Here is a 25,633-nt window from a genome sequence, read left to right on the forward strand (position 1 = left end):
CCTAAAATTGCCCCAGCTTACTGCCTTGAGGAAGTTTTCTGGGTGCAGGGAGGAAGAACCCAACCAGAATTTGTATTGCTAAGTTGAAGAGACAGAGATTGGAATTTGGAGAGGCTGTCATGGCTAGAATTTGTGGGGCACTATACTGAAAGGAGGAAGCTGTGCAAACAGAAAGCTCTAGAGATCAGCAGAAGGATCTAGTCTTTGGCTGAGTCTAATCTGCACATGATTGGGATGAAACTCCAGGAGGTTGGGGAAAGAACCACTGGAAAACAGTAGGCTGAATAGTTCCTGGAGCTCACACACAGCTGGGACTAGTTCTTGTTCCCACCAGCCAGAGTGAAAAGACTGTAATATGAGTATAAAAGACTTCATACTCAGAAGGAGAACATTTTAATAAAAGGTTTAAATAAACCTGAGAAAACAGCTGCTCTTATGCTATGACAAAACAGAAAAGCAAGCCTCAAAATAATCAAACTGATCCACAATAATTTAACTTCATGCCAAAACAAAGCCCACACTCTTAAAAGAAATACAACAAAATGCAACATACAACAAGTTACCATGTAAAGCATGCAATGAAAATGACCGGGCATGCAAATTAGCAGGAAAACATGACACAAAGCCAGGAGAAAAATTGATCAGTGGAAACAAACCCAGAAAAGACAGAGATGATGGAATTAGCAGGCAAGGACCTTAAAATAGCTATTCTAAATCTTAGAAATATGTTCAACATGGAAAGGAAAATATAAAAATAAAGAGACAAATGAAAAATATAAAAAGATCCAAATGAAACTTCTGGAGATGAAAAATACAGTGATCTGAAATGAAATCTGTCCAGGATTGGATTAAGAGCAGATTAAACACTGCAGAAAAAAAAAAAGAGATCAGCAAATGTGAAGAGAAAGCAACAAAAGCTATCCAAAATGAAGCATATAGAGAAAAGAAAAGACTGGGGGAAAAAATAAACAGAGCCTAGTAATCCTATGAGACACTATAAGTGATCTAAAATAGGTATAATTTGAGCTGCACAGAGGGGAGGGACAGAAACTTATTAGAAGAAATAATGGCTTATTTTCCAAATTTGATGAAAATATAAACCTGCAGATCCAAGAAGCTCAATGATCTCCAAGTATAAAAAACAAAGCCACAAACAGCAACACAGATTATAATTGAATTGCTGGAAAAAACAGTGATAAAGAGAAAATTTTAATAGCATCCAGAAACAAAAAGACACATTATGTTTAGAGGGAAAATAGCAAGAATTACAGATTTCTCATCAGAAACTATGCAAACTAGAACATATGCAATGACATCTTTCATTAATTGGAAAAAAATCTTTCAATTTGGAATTTTGTACCTGACAAAAATACCATGTAGTGGTAGCTTTGGAAAGCAGTTTGGCAGTTCCTTCAAAGTTCATCACATGCCTACCATATGACCCAATCATTCCACACCTAGGCATTTACCCGAGAGAAATGAAAGCATATGTCCATACAAAGTCTTGCATGAATGTTCATGCAGCTTTATTTGTAATAGGCATTACCTGGTAACAACCCAAAAGTTCATCAACAGGTGAATGGATAAACCAATTGTGATTTATCTATACAATGAAATACTACTCACAGTAAAAAATGAAGTATTGACACACAACAACGACATGGGTGAATCTCGAAATAATTATGTAGCAGTCAAAAAATAATACATATTATATGGTTCCATTTATATAAAACTCTAGAAGAAGCAAACTTACAGTGACAGAGAGGAGGTCAGTGGTTGCTGGGGGGCAGGTGGGGAGAGGTGGGAGGACGGACTGTAAAGGGGCACATGGAAACTTCTGGGGGTGACGAATGGTGGTGATTTCACCAGTGTATAAATATGTCAAAAGTTATCGAATTGTACAGTTTAAATATGTGTAGTTTGTTGTCGGTTAATTATACCTTAATAAAACCATCTACAACATTTACTGACACACTTCTTTGTGCCATTTATACTGTGCCAGACATTGGGGAATAAAACAGTAAATAATGCCCCTCCTTGAAGAGCTCCCATTGGAAAGGTAACATCGTTGTTTCTTGTTTGTCAGCTTCATCCTCTCTCTGCAGACTGGTTTCTTGCACATGGAAGGACTTCTGGCCACTGACACCTCAAGTCTCATATCTCATAGTTTAGATCACTGAAGAGAGAGAGACTGACCTTCCTAAATTTTAATCCAAAAAACTTCCCAGGGCTTCTGAGTGGACTGGCTGGAGTCTGGTGACATCCCTTGAACAAAACAGGGGAAAAGGGTCTCGCAAGAATAAAGTGGTCTGATTAGAGCCATGTGGATCAGAACATTTCTCAGGAGAAAGGGACAATACCAAGAAGACACCGCTGTTACAACTATAATTAATCATTAACATGGAAACACCAGAAATGAGTTTCCCAGCTCATTCCCAATGGTGGGAAGATCACCGACCTAGAAGCAACTAAAATAATAAATTTATTTATTTTATTATTTTTGGCTGCATTGGGTCTTTGCTGCTGCGCGTGGGATTTCTCTAGTTGCGGCGAGCAGGGGCTACTCTTCGTTACGGTGCGTGAGCTTCTCATTACAGTGCCGTCTCTTGTTGTGGAGCACGGGCTCTAGGCACACGGGCTTCAGTAGTTGTAGCATGTGGGCTCAGTAATTGTGGCTCACAGGCTCTAGAGCACAGGCTCAGTAGTTGTGGCGCATGGGCTTATTTGCTCCATGGCATGTGGGATCTTCCCGGACCAGGGCATGAACCTGTGTCCCCTGCATTGGTAGGCAGATTCTTAACCACTGCACCACCAGGGAAGCCCTATTAACCCTCTTTTAAACACCATGTAGGCTAATTGGGCTGATTTGGGCATAATTATTTTCCCATGGACCCTCAGAGATGAAAGTTATCACATCAGGCCTTCCTCATCGCTGTGTCAACTGATGAAGGAAATATTTCTTTGCCTTGCTTTGTGGAGGGACTGGTCTCAAAGTGTGGTCTCCAAACCAAGAGCATCAATTGTCATCACCTGCGAGTTTGTTAGAAATGCAAATTGTCAGTGACCCACCCCCGTTACTGACTCTGAGGGTGGGTGTGATGGGAAAACAGCTATTTTGAATTGTCATCTAAGCATTTTACAGTATAACAACTGTGCTCACACCCAGAGTCTGGACATTTAGATAAGGACTTGAGTTTAGGATGCCCGCCACAAGTTCCCACTTTGCTTTTCCCAGGGCACCTTTTAAAATAATGTGGTACATATATACAATGGACTATTACTCAGCCATAAAAAGGAATGAAATTGGGTCATTTGTAGAGATGTGGATAGACCTAGAGACTGTCATACAGAGTGAAGTAAGTCAAAGAGAAAAACAAATATCGTATATTAAAGCATGTATGTGGAATCTAGAAAAATGGTACGGATGAACAGGTTTGCAAGGCAGAAATAGAGACACAGATGTAGAGAACAAACATATGGACACCAAGGGGGGAAAGTGGCAGGGGGGAGGTGGTGGTGGTGGGATGAATTGGGAGATTGGGACTGACATATATACGCTAATATGTATAAAATAAATAACTAATAAGAAAAAAAAATAACCACTTAGATTTGAGCCCAAGAAAAGTTAGCAACCTCTACCCCAATCACCTTATATGTAATAGGTGCTTGCTGCCGTGCTCTCTATCTCCTGCTCCCTTGTGACCTGAGATGGAGGACTGCCCTTCCTCCAGCTCATCGTACCCCCCACCCCCTGTTTCTGGAATTTGTGAGTATTAAACCTTGTAACTTTACTTCCTTTGCGTCAATATGTTGAAACTGTGCCTTCAATCAAAACTACCTGGGGTAGTGGGAGCTCAGATGCTGAGGGAGCTGCCTGCTGCCCCTGTGTGGGTGGCTTGTGCCTCCTCAGTCACAGGTCATAATCTGCATTTCTTAATTTAATAAGCCAGCTACAGCCCCCCCAACACAGTAGGGCCCAGATATCTGTGTTTTAACAATCTTCTTTATCATTCTGCTGCATACTCAAAATTTTTTCGATTGCATTTGAGCATCTGTTCTTAATTTTAGCTGCATATTGTAATCACCTGAGGAGTCTTAAAACTAAACTGATGCTTGGGTCTCCCCTCCAGAGATTCTGAATTAATTGGTGCAGTCTAGGGATTGGGATTTTTTTTAAGTTCCCAGGTGACCTAATGTGCATCAAAGTTTGAGAAGCAGGGCATTACAGCACGTTAGAGTGCATTACACTGCAACACATGCTGGGCCTCTCCACAGATCAATTAAGTCGAAATCTCTGAAGATGGGTCCTGGAGATAGATATATATATATATATATATATATATATATATATATATACACTATTATACAGCCCCAGAGATTTTATATACATATATATTATATGCATAATTATATATAAATATGTACACATATATTTTATATATATAAAATAAAGGGGGATACAGACTCCTATGTCTGTCTCAGTTGTGTCTATACTTGAGCAGGGATTAAAAGGCAGTTATATATTGATATTAGCCCCTAAAAGCCCACAAGCCTGACTCTAACACAAGCCTGACTTGTCTGTTAAGTTGCCCTGTCCTATCCCTGCACTGGCTGTCATAGTAGAGATGGTACCCAAAGCGCTTTCTGAAGAAATGATGAGCACTCCAAACACCTGGCCAGGAGATGAGCCATTCTTATACCAACCTCAGCAGACCCTGCCCAAGGCGATTGCTTCATCTTCAGATATGATTCATGCTGTTTGAAGAGGGTCATCTTAGGAGACTGTCTTCCTCAAGATGATGACAGCCACCCTCAGCATTTTCCCTTTGCAGTCCAAAGGACTTGGGTTCAAATTCTATTTGGTTTTATTACCTGCCAATTGAGGATCTTGAATAAGTCATTCTCCTTTCTGAGCCTCCATTATCTTGTTTATGAAATGGAGTTTTGTTGATCAAGTGAAATAATGGGATATCTAATGTGAAAACGCTTTGTAAGTTGTGAAAAGCTGTGAAATATAAGAGGTTGTTATAATGAGGAGAGGTTGTTATAATGAGGTTATCCTAGATGGGGAGACTGGATATGGAGATATGTTAAATTAACCCATCATACAAGGCTTGATAACAATTTTTAATGGTACAGAGAAAGGAAGCACTGAGGCCTGGTCATCTATCATTGGCAATTGCTAGAGTCTCCTTGGGATGGTAGAGTGGAACGAGCACTGGACTGAGAGTCAGGAGTCTCAGATTCTGGGTCCAGCTGTGTGACTCATTTATTCCCTCAGGAGCTATTCACTAAATACCCCCTGCATGCCAAATACTGTGTTAGGCACTGGATATTCAGTGGTGAACAAGTCGGTCATGGATTCCTCCTCCTGGAGGTCTAGAAAAGGAGCCAGATGTGAGTCAGATAACCACATAAATAAAAGTAAAATCCCAACTGTGACAAGTTATATCAAAAAAAGGAAAATGGAGCAATAAGTGTATACAATAGCAAGGCTTAATTGAGTTATGGACCCCAGAAAAGTCTTCCTTGACAATGGGACGGTTTTGTTTTGCACATTTTTAATTGAGGTATAATTTCAATGACAAATGTACACCCAATGTTAACCATCACCCAGATCAAGACATAGAAAGTTTCCATAACTAGAAAATTCCAACATGACCCTTTCTAGTCAGTCTTCCAGGAAAACACTGAAACTGATCTGATTTCTATCAACATATATTAGTTTTGCCTATTGTAAAAATTTATATAAGTAGAATCATATAGTACATACTTTTTTGCGGGCGTCTCACTTCTTTCTCACTTCTTTCTCACTCACTTCTTTCTCTTCTTTCTCACTTCTCAGAAGCATTATGCTTCTGAATTCATCCGTATTATTGCATGTAACAGTGGTTCATTTTTTATTGCATGTATCAGTAGTTCATTTTTTTTTTATTGCTGAGTGGTACTCCATTGTATGAATATACCATAGTTTGTTTATCCATTCACCTGTTGATGAATATTTGGGTTGTTTCCTGTTCTGGGTATTATGAATAAAGCTCTATGAACACTCCTGTATAAATTATTTTGTGGAAATATGTTTTCATTTCTCTTGGGCAGTGGGGATACAAGAGTAGAATTCCTGGTCACAGATTAGATACATATACTTTATGAGAAGCTGTCAAATCGTTCTCCAAAGTAGTTCTGCCATTTTTATATGCATAGCAGCAGTGTATGGGGGTTGCAGTTGCTTTCCATCCCCACCAATATTTGGTATTGTCAGGTTTTTTTTTAAATTATTAAATTGCATGTGTTCGTGAAGTGGTATCTCGTTATGGTTTTAATTTTCATATTAAGGAGGGACGATTTGAAGCTGACATCTGAAGGATGAGAAGTAGACCAGGTAAAGAGGATGGGGTTGAGCATTCTAGGCGAAGAGAACAGAATGTGCAAAGCTCCAAGGTGAGAAGGAGCACAGCAATCACAAAGAGCAGAAACCGAGTGGGGTGTAGGGTGAGGCTGGTGAGGGAGGTGGTGGGAAGCACCAAACCATTCACCTTCAAGGGATCATGTGGGTCTGGGCCATGCACACACCAGCAGCAACCAGAGTGAACTTAAAAAAAAAAAAAAAAGTCCAGACCAAACAACCAGTAATGTCCTGGACTGCATAAAACCCTTGGAATTTCATATTACTCTGGGAAGTAGGGAGGGAGGCTCATAATGACCAAAGTTGAATTTCTTGTCATCTTGGCCAAAAGGTGCTCAGAATGGATTAAATCTGATTTAAAGAAGTGAAAGAAATGAGCATTTCTTGCATGTGACCATCGCAATTGCAAATTCATGTTTACCTCATATGAAAGAGTAGGGTTGCTGGGTGGTGTTGAGTTTTGAGGTTTGAGATTTGAGGTTTGAGACCATGAATTTAAAATGATGTCATTCAGCCTGTCTGTGTGATTTTTTTCTCGGGCAACATTCAGCTGCTCAGGTGCAGGGCGTGAAACTTCATCTCAGAGTGTAGTGCTTAACTAGGTTGTGGTTTCTCCAGGAAAGTATATCAGAGATAGAGGTGGGTAAGGAAACGATTATAATGATGAATCTTGGGCTCTAAACTGGACCAGAAAGGAAATGAGGAATGGACAATGAGAATTTGTGGGATTAATGGATTAGAGGTCTCAATGAGGTTGAAGAATCACAGCAAATGGGGTCCTAGCACATGGAACTGAAAGGATAGGAGGGTAAATGGACAGTGAGGTATTGTATTTTCATATTCCTAAGATGGAGCCTTTTATGGGTGATTAAGGTGTTGAGAGTGTAACCTTGGAAAGGGTGGCTCAGTTGCATAGGTTTTTGGAGATGAGAGACTAGGGTATTGACTAGATCATCAACATGGATGCTGAAGTCACCCATAGAGTTCAAGGATGGTGCTAAGAGTTGGAAGGAGCAGGGAAAAAAATTATGTTGGTGGGTCAGATGACAGCAATCAAGATGAGCAGGGTGGTATATCTGAATGGAAAGAACTTCAAAGGAGCAGATGTTTGCAGAGGAGGGAGTAGGGAAACCATAAGGTAGTTCAAAGTCAACTCTATTAACACTACTATCATCTTCACTGGCATCCTTCCAAAGACAATGAACCACACCAACAAATCAACCAACCAACCAACCAACCCACCCACACAGGAAAGCCTTTCAATTGGGAATGCTTTATTACAGGTCTTGCCACCAGGAGGCACTATCAATACTGGAAAGCCAGACCTCCAAGCAGTCCCTGGAGGCCAGGAAAATGTGTCTCCGCCTGACCACTGAGGACCTCTAAGGGATCTTATGAGATATTACAAGGAGCTCAGCCATCCTCCCGCACAGCTGCACTTAACTGTAGAGAGATTTTTAAGTGCATGTAAACCTTAAAAAAGAGAAAAAATTTAAATTCTTAGGTTCCTTTAAAGAAGTTACTGAGTTATATGAGGTTTTGGTTTTCCCCTAAAAGGGGGTCTAAAAGTACAGCTACTAGCACATGGGATTTGAGGACGTTTTCTTCTAGGTAAAAAGATTCCTCATAACTGCAGGTTTTGAGAGTTGATGGTAACATTGTACTTAAAATTTTCTTCCTGAATCACTTTTTGTAAGAAGCATGACGTAGTGGGAAGAGCACAGTGCTGGAGTTAAAGTTGCAGCAGCAGCAACAGTATTTATTATCATTATCATCAACATTCGAGCGTCTACATGAAACAGAAACTGATCTAAACATTGTACATAAATTTACTCATTTATTGCTCTGATAATCTTATGAGTTGAGTATGTACTATCATTAGCATCATTTGACAGATAAATAGGATCCAGAGAGACAGGTCACTTGTCCAAGCCACAGCTAGTAGATGGTGGTGGTAGTAGTGGGATGGAGTTGAATTTCATCTTACCCCTAACCAGAATAGTACAAGTTATGCAGGAGAAAACACCTCTGAATCTCAGTAGCTTAAGTCAACAGACACTACCAATTGTACATGGTGGGCCTGGGCTTATCGTGCTAACTTAGGGACCCAGGCTTCATTTTGACACATGCCAGTGATCATAATCACTGATCACCATGCAGGGAAAAGAGTATGCTATGGTTTCTGCAACTGACATGAAATGCTTCTGCTTGAAAATGATGCATGTCACTTTTCACTGGCCTGGTGGAAGCAAGTCACATGCCACTCCCAACTTCAAGAGGACAAGGAAAGGCACTCCTGCCATGAGCCTAGAAGGAGGCAAACCAAAGTTTTTGGTATTAATGATTACCAAAACCATTCAGACCCTGGGTAATTTATGCTTCTCTCAGCCTCAGCTTCCCTATCCACTAAATGAGCACAATCACTTTGTAAGGACTCCTTGTTGTAAGGACCCCTAACCAAATGGGGATTTTGATGATGAGGCAGGATGGCTGCATCCGACTGAAGCTTCCATCAGCTGAAAATCTTGGTCCCACCACAGGCAGCCCTGTAGCCCTCCATCCAGAGCTGTCTGCAGAATGGCCTTTGTCCAAAGATACATGCCAACCTTTTTGTCACTCACACACCTGAAGTCTTGAAGGATGTAGTTTCATTTCAATCAACAACATGCCATAGCTGTAGTTTGCTAGAAAGCTCAGTCTGGAATCATCAGCTATCTGGTTCATGTTGAAAGCTTGAGTCCACTTTAGCTTGAGAGTGTGAGGGTCATGGTGAATGCTCCTTCTTCTAGGTTCTTCAAGTTTTCTCTTCGAATTGAGTCAGGTCACCAGGACTACTTACTTGATTCCTCTCAGTTTCACTCCGCAGACACTCCCCAAGATGTCTGTTCTGAGTCAGCGATGAGCTAAGCCACAGAAATCCTTTGCCAACCAAGGATTGATGGCGCTCAGGGTAGTACCAAAAATACCCTGAAAAAGGGCATTTCCCAAACTTCCATGCAAACAGTTGTGACCACATTGCCGGAGCACTCAGCTGGCTCCTTTCCTATGGGTCGTTTTGCTATGCAGTCATTTGTCCTCTTCCTCCCTCCTCTGATAAACTAGGCTGTGAACTTTGTGAGAGTGGGGACCACTTTTTCATGCAGGTTTCACATCGGATGTGAAAACCTGGTACACAGTAGGTACTCAATGAATGTTCGCTGCACAAAAATGCTTCTGAAGATTCTTCATATAAGATTACTTCCTTGTAGAATTTAGTGCCTAGATTGTCTAACTAACAATTAGTCTAGTTGAACTTCAGGCCTGAGATTCTAAGTAGCTAAAATAAGGCCAAAATGGGGGAGGGGGAATAGAAGGGCGAGGAAAAGGAGGACGTTCCACGCTGAGGGAGCAGATGTAGAGGCAGTAAAGCACAAGGTAATACCAGGCACGGGGAGTGCATCATTTAGCCTAGAAGGTTAATACACGGGGTTAAAATGGGAGGCTGAAGCCACATGCCAGTAGAGGGTCTAAGGTCAAAGTCCAGAAGGAAGAAACAGCAGGACTTTGATAGGGAACAATGAGAGGAAGGCTTAAAAGAGCCCGTGTTGCATTAAATTTTGCAGCCAAGAGCTCCAACAACTGAAAGGCAGGATGGGCGGAGAAATATATTCCCAAAGCTTCCTCTTATTTATGTGCGCTCCCCGCATTCACAGAGGAATAAGCAGAACGCAGACTTCTCCCTTCCCCAGGGCCGAGAACAGGAGCTCCGCCTCTCCCCGTCACGTGGCCAGAGGCGTCCCTGGCACGTGACCTATCTCGCGCTAGGCCAATCAGCCTCTGCAGGGGCGGGAACGCGGAGTCCGAGGGGCAGGAGGATCGATTGAGCCCGCCTCTTCTCGCGAGCCTTGACGCCGTTGCTCCTCAGCCGCCCACGGCCGGGAGCGAAGGTCTCGCGAGGCTTGGGCGCTGCGGCGGTAGGAGGACGGGGAAGGACGGAGCCGAGCCACGGCTGCCTCCCTCGCTCTCTCCCTCGAGCGCTCGCCCGCCCCCTCCCTCCCTCCCCTCCCTTCCCCGGCCCCGGCTCCGGCCTCGGCCCGTTCGCTGTTCGGTCTTCTGCAGGGAGAATGTCGGGCTCGTCGCTCCCCAGCGCCCTGGCCCTCTCGCTGTTGCTGGTCTCTGGCTCCCTCCTCCCAGGGCCAGGCGCCGCTCAGAACGGTAAGCGGGGCGCCGGGGGCGGGCCGGGCGGGGGCTGAGGGAAGCTGGCGGCCGGAGAGGGCCGTTCGGGGCCCGAGGAGGTGGTGGAGCCAGGGGAGGGGGGCCGGCAATCGGAGTCTGGAGGGCTGCGGGCCCGAGACGAGCAGATGCCGGTCGGGAGTTCGAAGAGGCGCTGGTGTGAGAACCGGAGGTGCCTATCCGAGAGGTGGGGGCGTCCGATAAGAGCCTGAGGTGTTGTTGACTTAGAGGCTCCACGTCTTGGGGCTTGTCGCTCCGAGTCGGGGAGGGGACCCCAAGGAAGCCGACGTGAGGAGCTGGCGTAGCGGGGGCGGCGAGGAGGGGGCGCAGCGTTTAAAGGCGGCACAAGACAGGCATTTGTGTTTAAGGTGACGGAGAGTGGTGTCAGGCTCCCCAAGAGAACACTGGGGTCACTGGGGTCGTCCAGGGTTCTACTGGGGCCCCGTAAGACTGGTGATATCCTTAAAAATAAGAGAGATGTGGGGGGAAGGGAGTACTGAAGAATACTGAGCAGAGTACTAGAGCCTTAAGGAGGGGGTAAAGAATCAGAGAGCCTTGGCTGTGGAGGTGGAGAGAAGGTGGGTGGAAAGCCAAGATAGTGGGTTGACTGCAGTAGGGGATCTGGAAAGAGGAGCAGCAGTGGCTCTAAACGAGATGAGGGAAGAGAACTGGGTTTACTAAGGAGGGTGGAGTGTTGGGCATTCTAGGGTAGTGGTTGGGAGAGCAAAAAGGAGTTTCTAAATAAGGAGAGGAAAAAGGAGAAGAGGATGGGGAGAAAGGGTTGAAACTGAGGTAGGGGGAATTATTTATTACAGAAATAAGGGTTTCTGGCTATAGAGATGGGGGTGGGGTAAGACAGAAAATAAGGGAAGGGAGTAAAATGCAGGAAGCCGGGGGTGTAATGTTCGTTTGCAGTGTGGAGGATATATTAGGGAAGGGAGGAGCAGAGTTTTGGCAAGTGCTGTTTGATATTGGTTGGGGCCTCTGGGAAGGCAGGGACACACAGCTGAAACTGCAGTGGTGGGATTGAGAGCAGTCACTGGAGAGAGAGAGAGATGGAGGAAGTGGGTTTTTAAGATCGAAAAGTTTCAAGACAGAAGAGACATTATTTCTGAGGAACATAAAAGTAGTCCCTGGGATATGTGCAGGATACAATGGAAAGGAGAGAATTGGGTTTTGAACTGAAGCTGTTTAGAGAAGATGGAGAAATGGTGGGGAAGTATGGTGAGGGGGGATCTAGACAAAAAAGATTCCGATTGTTAAAGGTATGTGTTACAATTCAGCTGCTGAATTGATCTTTCGGAGATGAGATTAGAAGTATTGTGAACCCGTTTCTGCTCTTGTGGAAACAACCTTTAAGAGGTTTAAAAAATATTTTTATAGGAAAAAATTTATGAGGGTGAACTCATACATGACTGTACTGAAGAGTGAACTATAAATTCTTTTGTTAATTCTTCGGTGTTTCTTTGTTGTTTGTTATGCTAGAACAATTTAAAATTACTCTTGTTGGAATAGCTGAAATTAAAATGGCTTTCATTAAAAAAAACAAAAACGAATGGAGTTAAGCATTCTAAGGAGAATCTAGGCTTAAAATGCTGAAGATTACAGTGAAAATACATCAGTAAAGATCGAAAAAGCATCAGTTAAATGTAAGTGTCATACCAAATTGTATAAATAAAATCTTATGTATGCTTCATGGCCTTGAATTATCACTGCAGGGGTCAAGAAGGAAACATTTTTCTGTCTCTAGCATTGAATATACGAAGCATATTGGGTATTTTCCCTATTTTCCTCCAAAGCATGAGGCCACTAAGGAAGGCAAGGTAGAGTTAGTTTGATTTGTCTTATCAGTTTTTAGTCTGTGTTAACAATATGACTTAAGCCTAATACTAATTTCAGCTATTCAATTTGTGTAAAAAGCAAGGTTTCATTTGGCACAATAGGTGAGAGATTTTTGATCTCAACATGTTCAATCTCTGTGCTGGCATAGCTTCTTCAAAAATTTATAATACAGTGAAATTGTAGTTTCTTAGCAACTAAAGCAAGGTTTTTGGATGGGCCTACAAAGACTCATCTGGCTATTCTCAGTGATATGTGTTCTAAATACAGCATAGTGCAGCCTTTTCCTTGAAATGAGCTTGAATTCAGTCACATGACATGACTGGTGAAGTGAAGCTGAGCTTGTAGTTGACCCAAATGAATGTAAATTTAATTCAAGGAAGAAATGGCTATTTTTTTGAGTTTGAGTCCATGTAGGTAAGGATGCCATTTTATAGCTTTTTATAGCATGTCTGTAAGATGAAAGCTTTCAATTGGTAATAGCTCTACAATCGTCTGACCTCATGTCATGGAGTTTGTATTTTCTTATAGTGTTTTTCAGAAATGGATACTATGCTCTGGATGATCTTGAAAAGTTGGATTATCTATTTAAAATGATGACTTTTTAAAAAGCATCCCCAAACCGAAGTATTTCTGGATTATGTGGTAGTTTAGACTGAGTATAGATGTTTTTCGTTATTCCTAAAATGAAGAATTTGGACTAGATGACTCTCAAGGTCTCTTTTAGCTGTGACCCATTACCATAGAGATTCAGGGTTTTTCATTCAGATAGAATTTGTTTCCCATACAAACAGTTAGACTTGTAGGACCATAGTTTCAAGTAAAATCCTCTTTAACGTGTCATTTTAAAGGGAGAAAACTGTCCTAAAATATAACCTTCCTGGTAAGACTTTGAAAGCTTTAGAGTGAAATTAGAATTGAATAAGTATAAACCAGACAGTATTATATGATGATCAAGAGCACAGACTCTGGATCCTGATAGACCTGGGTTTGAGTCCCATCTCTTGGTAGCTGAGTGACTTTGAGTAAGATGCTTAATACTTCCAAGTCTCAGTTTTATCATCTGTAAAATGGGGTTTATAATAATGCCCATCCCCTAGGGATGATGTGAGAATTAAATGAGACAATGACCATAAAGCACTTAGGTTTCTGCCTGGTATATAGTGAGTCTCAGTAGGGAGTAAGTTTTTACTATATGTAACACTTGTTACTATATGTAACATATGTTACTATATGTAACATATGCTACATTACTATATGTAGCATAACAATACTATATGTACTAAATGTTTGCTTACTATAGTGAGTAAATGTTATCTATTACTATTATTATCCTTTAAAAATACCATTATTAATTATTTTTCTTCATGTATATATCAAGCATTTAATTGTTAATGCTGCTCACTGTCATCTTGAAAAAAGTTAAGTAGGCCATTTGAAGGCCCCAGATTTGTGCTTTTTGCTTATGTAACTTTTTTATAGAAGTGACCAGCTGTGCTGCCTCTGCAATTGTAGATTCTGATGAGGAAGTTCATACTTCCATTTAATTGTCTGGGAGGTTTCATGGTTTTCTTTCTCTTTCAGTGAACTAAATATCTTTTCATGGCTAGGTAGCACCTTTTCATAGCATCTCATTGTTGTGAATAAGAGAAATAGAATGTAGTGCCTGGCACACAGTGAAGTGTTGGAGATGTTAACTGATGAATGAATGTGAAGTGTAAAAATGTAATATATTCATACTGAAAATATAAAAATAGACAATTAACACTGTTTAGGGGGAGAAGATGAGTCGAATGATCTAAAATGAGTTTATTAATGATCTAAATTTTAAGAAACCATTTTGCTTGGGTGATACTAGATAGTTGTGAACATTGTGCTTTGTAACAGTGCCAGTATTTGCATTAGATGATTCATGAATCTTTTTCTTTTCTGTCAAGTGCTGTTTGCTTCAGTGGTTTGGCAGTTTCTCTCCCTGAGTATGTTTTTAGACGTTTGCTATTGATAGTGCATCTTTCCTTTGGGTGAACTAAAATGAGCAATGGAAGACGTGTTATCTATAGCAGCTGTGGCACAAATGACATGCCAAATATCAAGCAGCAAATCTTAACATAATTAGTCAAAATAAGATTTTAAATGACCAGAAGAAACTATTTGCCTTGGAATTTATTAGCATTTCCTAAGGAGATCATAAGCCTCCAGACTCTCAGGCAACTGACAACAGTGTCACTACTGATGTAATGAAGCACCCAGGCATGAGAAATTGGTCAGGGGACCAGGGTGGTAAGGCCATGTTACAACATCAGGATGTGTTCCTGGGCTCTAGTCTTTGTTTTTCAAGATTCCTGGACAAATTAGAAAAAGATGCAGGTAGGTTTTTGTGTTGTCAGACATAACAGAGCTTAACGTGTTAGTATACCAAGGTTTAAAACAATAAAAGGCAATAAAAGTATTTATATGTAAATGTACCCTACAGTCCAAACATTCACCGTAAATTAAGATTGAAGTTCATTACAGATCTGACTTTGTGTGAGTTATACAGATCCTCATGAAAAATTAGACTGTTTTGTCTTGAAGGAATCCCTTGATTTTTCTCATTAATACAGTTTTAATGTGAAACATTTTCTCTTCCTGTGGAGTATACCTTTAGACATTAATAAAAGACAAAATGTAATTGTATTGTCTTTATTTTAATTTTTTTAATAAAAGTAAATAACTGGGCTGGCAGAGATACTGGATACGATTAGAAAAGTGCTCTGTCAATTTGGACATTGTTTTTCATTTATTTAGTTTGAGCTACTTTTTCAGAGTAAGATGTTTCATATTTAAAATCTGAAATTTTGCTGGGTCTATGTAAAGGTGTTTTTTCAAGACAATTTGGGAAGGAGATAAGGTGTTAATATCTATACAAATGAAGCATGTAGGAAAATAATGAATGAGACTGTTTTGGATATCACACAGGAGATGTTCAATAAAAACTTGAATAAAAGTATGCAAAGAAATTTTGGAAGAAGTGAATTGTGTGAAAAAATTTCTGAGGCAGTCTATTCAGTTTGTTTACAGTGAGCACAGTCTGGACAGGATCAGAAGTAGAGAATGAAGTTCTAAGAGAAAAGACAGAAGAAAGGCTATAGTAATTGTACAAGGAGAAAAACAGGAAGCGAGAATGAGGAATGAATCTTCCTTTGACAAGCATCTGGAAAAATAGAATCTGTTAGAAAGAATAAATAGACCTGGGTCCTCTAAAGTATATCCGAACATCAAAATTAAAATATGTAATGATGCAAAATCGCCGCCTGTGAACAGTCGGCCTTGCTTTCAGTGTTCCTCTTTAAACAAAACACTATCATTTTACATGAATTTTTATAAATGCCATTGGTGATATGGAGCTTAATTTTAAGCACCTTAGATAATGCATTTTTAAATTGTGAGGTTCTTGTGGATTTTTTTTCCCCCGGAATTCCTAATTTTAGTTGGTAAGGATTAGCTTTGTGAAAGCAGGAAACTTCTCCAGTAAAACTAGTTGAATATAAACTGTTGCATTTTATAGGCTTATATATATAGAAGTAAACTTCTCACTGAATTTAAAGTAAAATACTGTACTGATCCTATGTAAAAACATTATTCCAAAGGTATTGATGTTTACATTAAAAACTTGAATACATAAGTAAATTGTATGGTTTTCAGGTTTATTCAAGAGTCAGGATTTGTACAATTCCAGTTTACTATGTCGTCTAAAATTGAAAGTAGGCCTAATTTTTTTGTTGTTGTTGCTTACTTTTGTGTATATGCAAAAATAGACGTTTATTAATCAAACTTAATTAACTTGAGGTTACTTTTTCGTTATTGTTGAGAACTTTTAATTGGTCTGTGTGGAAATGGGGGTTTACTAAATACTTAAAGTAGTCCCCTAGTTATCTACCTTTATTTGCATACAGTAAGTCAGTGGTAGATTTATTTGATGTTCCTCACACATCTACTGTTTTTTTGGTTTTGTTTCTTGTTTTCGTTGTGTTTCAAATTTAAAAAACCTAGTCTTATCTCTTTGTTAAAGCTGTGGCCGGCTTTGATGGAAAAATATTGTGTTAAGTTCCTTGTACTAAAAAGTACTGAATGGTATTCTTTTGCATTTCTGGAAACAATTATGGAATGTTTTAAGACTAACCTTCTAAAAAAAAAAAGACTAACTTTCTTTCTAAATAATCTTATTTACTGGAAACTTAGGGTACGCTTTATGGTTTTTTCCAGAAGTATGTCAATTTGGATATGCTTTGCTTCCCTTTGCTTTGTCTTGATTTATATCATTGTTACACCCAACTATTGCTTCAAATTGACTAGACAGTGAAATATAATGAGATGATTTGAGATCACTCTGAAGGTGTCAGGATTCTGTATATTATGTAAGGCTCTATTATTAGAAAACATAAAGTTCCAAATTGCACCCATAGTTTTAATCCTATCCAAATGTATACTCACATTCTAAAAGTGATTAAATATAAAATACAATATGTCCTTTGTGACAGAATACTAACAAGGCAAAATGTTCCATATGCAGTAAGATACATTTAAAAAAAAAGTGAGAGTGTGCTCGCATATATAAATTATGTCATCGATTTTTCTTCCTGATGATAGTATTTGTAAACCACTAGACTACGTGATGTGTAAATTCCCTTCCAGTTCTAAAATTACACAGTGCTATGGACCTTACAGTTTAGGTAGGTACTGCTTCTAATGGTTAAAAGGCCTAGAGAGAGAATACTTTGTTTTAATAAATTTTTTGAAATTAACTTTTTGGAATTAAGGAAAATTGAGGCCATGCACTGTTTTGAAATCCAACTGCCTGTAAACTTACTTCAGACAACACTTGTAGTTCATGTTTCAAAGAAGGCAGAATGGTGTCTGTTATAGAGATAGCATATTAAGCTTGCTAGGAAAATTGCCAGTGTGAATTAAACAATTAAGAAATGAAAATCACTGCCAGGTAGGTAGATATTTTGTGTTCTCTTTGTTGGTTGAAAAGTAGTTGACTGTTGAAGAGGCAGTGAAGCGCACTTAACTAATTGTATTTTTATGTTATCCTTTGAGAAGTTTTGCTTTCTGTTTATGAATTAATTTCTCCTGTCCCTATGCATTTGTTAAAGACCTTTAAACCTGTCCATTATTAGTTGAACAGGGCAACCCAAGCGTTACCTGAATTAAATCTGAGCAAGTTTGTAGATTGATATTCCTTAGAAACAGAGTGTCAAAGTCTCAGCTTATAAATTTATTCGTTATACTACCTTATTGGGTAGGTCCATTTCCTATTTTTTCCTTTTTACATTTTGTTAGAATTTCAAACATACGAAAGTAGAATGAATAATGTAATAAACTCCCATATAACCATCATGTGTCAACAGTTATTAGCCACATCCTTGCTGCTTATTAATTTAAAAATAACCTGAAAAATTAACATTGCAAACTAAAATTTTCTAGGTGCTGAAATGTAGTTAGTTAGGGATTAACTTACATTAGTAAAATAGAAATAATTTGGTTCATATGTAATTATGTTGTAATGACTTTAAAAATATAAAAGCCCGTTAGCAAAAGGCTTTCAAACTTTTGTCTTGACCCAGATAAAGAAATAGACTTTATTTGTGACTAAGTATATGCAGAAATATGTAACGTTTTGTGAAATAATACCTTTCCTTACTCTGTAACGTATTTGAAGGAAACCATTGTGACCTTCTAAATTGATTTCATAATTCATTAACAGGCTATGAAACTCATGTTTGAAAAACAGCATTTTCAAGTATGGAGTAGTTTTGTTTTATTTTTATATACTATGTAGTCTGAAGCAATATGATGATTTTTGTAAACATAAGGACTTTCATGAGGCATTTATCAGTAATATCAGCATGTACTGTTATTAGTCATCCTTAGTAAAGAAAATATAGCATTGTTTAATTAATATGTTACCCATTACTTATATAATATTGGTTCCCCTTCTCCATTTGAATTTCAGAAAAAGGGAAAGCTACAATAATTTGAATATCATAAGCAAAGCACAAGTTTCCCAGTATGTTTAGTTGTCCTTTCTTTTAAATTAGCACTTATAGTCATTATTCCCTGGCCCTACCTTTGAGTTATTGCTTGAGTACAGGACTGGGAGCACTACAGTTTATTCTGAGCTGAATGCTTACACATTTCTGGTGAGTACAGAATGACTTGAACACTGGCCAAGGGAAGAGATGGAAAGCAGAACCATCACTGAAGAGTCATTTGCCTTTCCTGTTTAAGATCCTAGAGTAGCAACTTTATTTTCTTATTTTTAGACATTGCTTCTTGAAGGAAACAAAGGCAAGATGTCCTGTACTGTGTTGGCAACTATCTGTGAAATAATTTTCAATCTATAGATTGAATGAATACGTTAAATTTAATTTAGGATTTTTTGTGATTATACAAGTTTAACAGGTTGGAAACCATTGTGGAGCACCTGGAAAAAATAGCTAAGCAGCTCCAGCATGGAAATTAATATCATTTATGCTTAATCTCAAATAATTCATCAAGGAAGATGAAATAAATGGCCTTAATGCAAACCAGGAAGCTGGAAAAGAGAAAGTATAAAGAGGTTTCAAATAACTTGCAGTGAACTGTCATTGAATTACCCTTAGACAAAGAAGATAGTGATCACATATCAAAATTATGGTTTCTATTTTCTTACTAGGATTGAACTCCAAGTAATGACGAACACTTTCCAACCACATTTAGGAAAAGATGCAGATAGTTCTACATTGATGGTAGCATGAGACTTAGGAGAAAAGCCTGAAGGAGCTAAAATTAGGAAAAGGGAGCACTAGGGGGATGTGATTATCTATTAATACCTTCAAGGTAGCAGTGTAAATGAAGTAAGGGAATTAGGCAGTCTCCAAAGATGGATGGGCTGTATCAAAGAGCAGTGGCCTAGACCACTGGGAAGAAAACCATAGGTATAGTATTAAAAAGGTGATTTAAATGAAACTAGCAGAAGAATAGAGTTATTTGCAGTCACTCATAGTTAGAGCCATTATAAGTAGGGCAAAGAGCTGGTTGACAGGGACTTCATAAAACAAGAGAATATCTCTTTCTGTTGTATCTATTACTCATTTAGGAGTTCAAGAGGAGGAAAAAACCTTTATGGGAATGAATAGGAAATGTGATGGGCTTTCCAGAAGTTTTTTTTTTTTTTTTTTTTTTTTGGCTATGCCACTCAGCTTGCGGGATCTTAGTTCCCTGACCAGGGATTGAACCCAGGCCTTCAGCAGTGAAAGCGCAGAGTCCTAACCACTGGACTGCCAGGGCATTCCCTTTCCAGAAGTTTTTAAGGGTCAGAAATTAGTTTGTTTCTAACTCTAAATTTCTGTGATTATGAATTCAAGAAAAATGGTAGATTAACTTTGGAATCCATTAAAGTAGCTTTTAAGACCTGCCTATAATACTCTAAACAGGATTCTGTTTATTGTAACCTTCATAAACAGCTTTTTTGTTTAGTTATCAAAAATCTACACTGAAATTTTTCCAATCTCTGTTTCACACACAGAAGCATAAGCTTTGTAAGAGTTCATTCACTAGACTGGATGGAACCTAGTAAAAGTTTAACCTTTGGCTTTAAGAAATTAGACTTTTCTTTTGTGTGGTAAATTTTAGCTATTAAGAAAGGCTTATCATCAGGAAATGAGCACTTCCAGACTAACTCTTAAGGCTTCTCAGTCAAAATACTGCTGTGACAAAAGCCCCAGCCTGTTTTATGAGTGGAGCTGGTGCTGCAGTGCTTTGGTAGAGACGGGAGCTCACTTTAATTAGCTCGAAGACTGTAGGGTTGCTAGGTAAAATGCAGGACACCCATATATATTTGAATTCCAGATAAACAACGAAGAATTTTTATTTCGTACATCTGGTGATCCTAGAAGAATGTCTTTTTTGCTGTTTTGACCTTCCGTTTAGAACTTAACCAAGAGTCTTGTAATTTGGTTAGTTTTTGTGTATTAAAAGAAACCTTTAAAAAGTAGATTTAATATGAGCAAAATCATGTTACATTGAAAATTTTGTATGAGTAAGTGTAGTTTAGGGTAGTATTATTTTATTCTGGTTACATCACATTTCTATATGGTTTTTTCCCTTCAATTCTGCTACCTTACATTTGACAGAGTAAGTTTTTCATTTATTCTCTAAAAATTAAAGCTATTTTCAAGAAGGGTGTGAGGAGAGGGCCTCAGGCTTTTTGTTTTGTTTTGTTTTTTAGCAATTCCCCTTTTCTCTCCTTACCTAAAATATTTTAAAGTTTAGGGCACTATTGTCTGAGGGTATATGATAGAGATGTTTCTGGGGCGATTGGTTCAAGGATTGTCCTTTTTCAGTTTTTGCTTAGGGGCTTGGAACATATTTGCATTTTTGTCTTGAAAGAAGAAAAGGAATGAATGAAGATGTGACTGACCACACCCTTTTCTTCCTAGTGGGCTCAGAATAATTTTAACTTGCTTAATTATAAACACCCGATTTAGAGAGTCAGGGAAAGTGAATGAGGGATGTAATTTCTTTATTGTTAAATTTCAGTACTAAGAAAAAATCATGGTTTCATGAGATTTATTGTAAGGTCTTTGATCAGAGGTATGTCACTGTGTCAGTCATTCAGTATAAGAGATCTACCTTCTTTTCTTTTGGTGTGGACTGGGGTGAGGTGGCTATAAGAATAATAAGAATTGAACAGTGTGATAGGCCCCAGGGTGAATGATATTAAGTACCATAAAGCATAATCATAACTATACTTAAACATACTTATTTGAAATATATTTAAGGCAGTTTTAAGAAGTATTAAAAATAACTCATGGTTTTTATGAAACTAGAAAATTAGTATAGTTTAACTTTGATGCCTAAACTGAGTTGAAGACAATAGTACTGGATAAGTAAATTGATACAGTCTGTCACCCTTGTAAATGTAAAATGTAAATAAAAACTATGTTCAAAAGGTCGTTTTGTGGGGCAATGTAGTTGCATGGAAAGAGCGCTGGATTTGGCAGTAGCCTTGAATTCTGTTTCTATTTCACTTCCTGTGGTTTCTATTTTTTAAATTAGTATAATACTTAATCTGTTGGGTTTTTATGAGATTAGATGATAATGTATGGAAAGTGCTTTATAAACTGCTTTACTGTAGAGTGGCATGTATGTATAGCTTTGAATTATAGGGCCTGGTACTTAAAAAGTGTTTACTTTTAATGGGTTAACTACAACTCTGGTAGTTCATAGGAAAGTGAAGAGGAAAATAAAGTTCTAGTGAGAAGGGCCAGATTATTTCAGGGTTGGTTTTATGACTATATCATATCATAACGTGCATTTTAGATGGTTGTTACCAGACTAGCCTTTTCACTGAATTATCTCCCTCTACTAGGGAAGGTCAGTATTGACTTTTTTTGTAATCTTTGTTACGTACCTCCCAGTACTGTTCTCAAGTTAAACCTAGTTACAGGGACACCATGTTACCCTTCGTCCTCCTCCTTTCCCTCCCCCAGGTATGTGACAGAAAGCAATGTCAGGTATCTTTCTTGTATCCTCTCTTTATTAACACATTTTTGTAACTCGCCTTTGCTGTCCTGAAGTGAAATTCATAGGTGTTTTAACCTACATGCACACTATTAAGAAATATATATATATATAATCCCTTGAATGTAATATAAAGGAGAAAATAACTTGGTAAAATGTTTATTCAGTAGTTCAGTCTAAATGCTCAGGCATGACTACACAGGAAGACAATGAAGTAGTCTGCTGTTTTTGTCCATATGTAGAAAAACCAGGAATATGACAGTTACAAGTGCAGACTTGTGCTGTACTAGTGACTCAGATATCACAGGTGACATTGCTGTTGATAATGTGATTTTCTGAAAAGGTGAACAACTCTTGGTAAAGTTCCAAATGAAGCAAAAGTACAATCTCTCGTCACTTTACACAGTAACTGCATTCCTGGAAAGTTGAATGATGATTAAAACCATGCAAGAGTACTTTGTGGTGTATTTAAAACAGAGCTATGTTCTAGGCTCAGACCAGGTTTTCAACTTGAATGTCATTTGAAAGTTGTGTAGGAAGAGGAACAATTCTTTGTTGTGCAAGACTTTTCCTACTTTGTGGGATATTGAAGATCCCTGGTCCCAGCCCACTAAAGGCTGGTAATGCTATCCCAATCATTGTGTTAACCAAAAATATACCCACAAATTTTCAGAATGCTCCATAAAAGTCAGAGCAGCACCTGTTGAGAATATCTCCATTTTGTGTCTGCACTTGTAAGTATCCTCTGATAAAGGATTATAGCACCTAGTTCCCGGCACAACCCCTGGTCAAAGCCATACCTCTTCTAGGAACGGACAGGCAAGGAGAGCAGCTGTTCACTTGTTTTTATTCTTTTTGTTGACATGCATTAAAGCAGGGATTGCAAACTCGTTTACCATAGGAGCTAGGCAAGTACCTTTTGCTAAAGTGGAGAATATAATGCATGCTTTGACTGAAAACACTGAAAGCTGGGCTTTTAAAAATACTGTGCTGGTCAAATAAAACTGTCAGTGGGCCCGCATTTTGTGTCCTCTTCACCAAAGAACTATGATATGGATTTTGAAGCCTAAGAGATTGGATTGGAGTCTTGATTTTTGCCAAGCCTCTTACTCTGTTTCCTCATCTGTTTATTTGGAATAATACACACCTTCACAGGTTAGAATGAGATTGCATGCATAAATGAACTAGCATGATAGCTGACACAAGATGCATGTTTGATAAGATTTTCTCTCTTCACTAATATCCTTTCAGTTATCTTGGTTTACTTTTTAATCTGTTTGAAAGCTAGCTATGCTTTATAGTGAAATGGTTATGAAATTTGAACTCTCTAATATGGGGGATATTAGTTGCTTCTTAATTTTAACAGAAACAAGGAAGTAATTAAAATGAAATTTTTAGGTTAACACACAACCTACCTACCACTTAAGGTATTTGGAGCCTGATCATTTTAAGCTATTTGGAGCCTGACGCTTGTAACACTAAACTTACGGATTCCAAACTATTTCAGTAGAATAGCCTCCTTAGTCTTTGAGGTTAGCTTTCAATCTTAGCAGAGCAATGATCTTTATTTAGCATATTTATTTATTTTTGAAGTAACGTTGGAGCAGGTAATTTTGCTAGTACTGCAGTACTTTATTGCACCTTCAAAATTAGATTATGCTATAGAAGTGACATATTTTTATAGTTGTTACTTGAGTTAGAAATTTAGCAACATGATTTTTACTAGGAAACTCTGGTGTATGATTTTCTTTCAATTGCCCAGTGAATGTTTTGAAAGGTTTACATTTTCTTCGTTCGTGTAAAATGTTTTAGAGGCATATACATCTTGTTGTACATCTTGTTTTCATACTTTAGCAGCAGAAACTGTTTTTTTAACTTTCATTTTTCTTTAGTAATTAACACAATTGATCTAAATGGTTAAAGCAATACCTGTGCTTTATTTCTTTGTTCCTATCCTCAGATTCTGTTGTTCATCTTTGTTTTCCTCTACAATATGATTTTGAGCCCTATGTTTTAGTGATAATGTATATATTATTTTTGTAAGGTCTAACCCCCACCCCCAGTTTCTCCTATCTCAACTTTAGTGTCTTCTTACCCATATCTACTTGGTCCTGTCCTTTCTGGTATCTTCAGTTGTTTCTAGATAAACATTTGGCAGTCTTAAATTCTTTGTCCTGTTTTAGTTGAATCCTTTTGAGGGGCAGAGAGGTAGCAAATTCTATTATACTTCTAATAGACAAAATTTAGCTTAATTGATTGATATTTTTGAGCTCATGTGTTTGCATATTGTGACTTCTGGGTATTTTTGCTTTTCCTAGTAGCTATTTAATGGTTTTCTTTATATGGAGATTTTTCTAACATGCTTTTTAAATCCTTTAATCCCCACAGGGTCATAATGTCCATATTTCTCAGAAACAGCTTAGCTAGCCTTCAAGGCCTAGTTACAAAGGAAGTTAATTCCTGAAGGAACTGAGGACATCAAGGCAGAAAGAATTCCAGGCAGGCAGCTAGTAATGAATATTGATTGTGAACTGTGAGGTACTTGGTGTGGGCTGGTAAATTTTAGTGCTTTAGAGGTAACCCTGCAAGGCTGCCTCTTACTGTGGAGTGCACATGAAACATTCTGAAATGTATGCCCATGGAGCATATAATTTGCTACTCCGTGGCAGGTAGACATTAAAATTCACTTATAGGGTGGGGATAGTGTTAGGGGAAATCAGATTTTACAGCTGTAGGATGAAAGGGCAAACTTTGATAAGCATTAAAGAAAAAAAAAACCCATTAGAGTTTACAGAGTAGTAGTTGTTAACTCTAGGAACAGCATTAAGCTATAGTGAAAACTGCTCAGAAATAGCCAGAAGTACGAGCTTGTTGGCATTTGTATTTCAGTAACAGGTATGTATATTTTACCAGCTATTTAAAGTCAGAATGGGAAGGAATTTGAGTGGAATGTGTTTTTAGTAGTGTCTGAAGAGTGTCACCTTACCATTCTGCAACACTATCCGTTTGTCACTGAAAAAGCTCAAGAATTGTATCGAGTCTTAAACTCTCAAAATACACCATTGGAAAAACTTGACAGGCCCGGTAGTACCAGGTGAGCCTGAGGTAACCAGATATATAAGCTTGTCAGCTATCTCTGCCTAGAGTTTAATGAAGTTTTCATCAGGTTGAACTTTAAAAGAATAAGTATAGCTAACTACAGGAGGCAATATTAGCAGGCAGAGGGCATGACTCTTCCTACCTTGGATAGTGATTAAACAACATTTTGACATGGAATTATTTAATTTAAAATTTTGAAAAAGAAGGAAAGTTATTGGATTTTAAAAAATTAGGAAAGGACTTGCTTAACATGATAATTTCAGATTATACTTAGGTGTTTTAAGTAAAATATTATAGAGTTCCCCCTTTTACCCCTCGATTCCCACTCCTCAGGAATAGGCACTGTCAGTAGTTGTGTATCTTTTCAAAGCTTGTTCTTTGTAGATATGTCATTAACAGGCTGTAATGCTCTAGTAGTATTAATTATGTTATAATTCATTGTGATATTTATAGCCTTCATTTTTTGAGTATAGTAATTGGAGTGACAGATATTTTCATTTATGTAAGTGTATGGAGCCTCTAGGATAC

At 38.5% G+C, this 25,633-nt stretch overlaps 1 protein-coding gene across 2 annotated transcripts in view; it reads left to right on the forward strand.

Annotated features, from left to right (window-relative positions):
- Positions 1-10,319: 10,319 nt before the first annotated feature.
- NPTN (neuroplastin) overlaps positions 10,320-25,633 on the forward strand; it is a 55,769-nt gene continuing 40,455 nt past the window's right edge. The window contains exon 1 of one of the 2 annotated variants that reach the window (XM_060005642.1): positions 10,320-10,600. In XM_060005642.1, coding sequence (XP_059861625.1) covers positions 10,510-10,600 — 91 coding nt within the window. In that variant the 5' untranslated portion in view covers positions 10,320-10,509. The remainder of the gene's footprint in view (positions 10,601-25,633) is intronic. The other variant, XM_060005641.1, reaches the window with a different exon arrangement.

This window comes from Delphinus delphis, chromosome 2 (assembly GCF_949987515.2).
Source record: "Delphinus delphis chromosome 2, mDelDel1.2, whole genome shotgun sequence".
Lineage (NCBI taxonomy): Eukaryota > Metazoa > Chordata > Mammalia > Artiodactyla > Delphinidae > Delphinus > Delphinus delphis.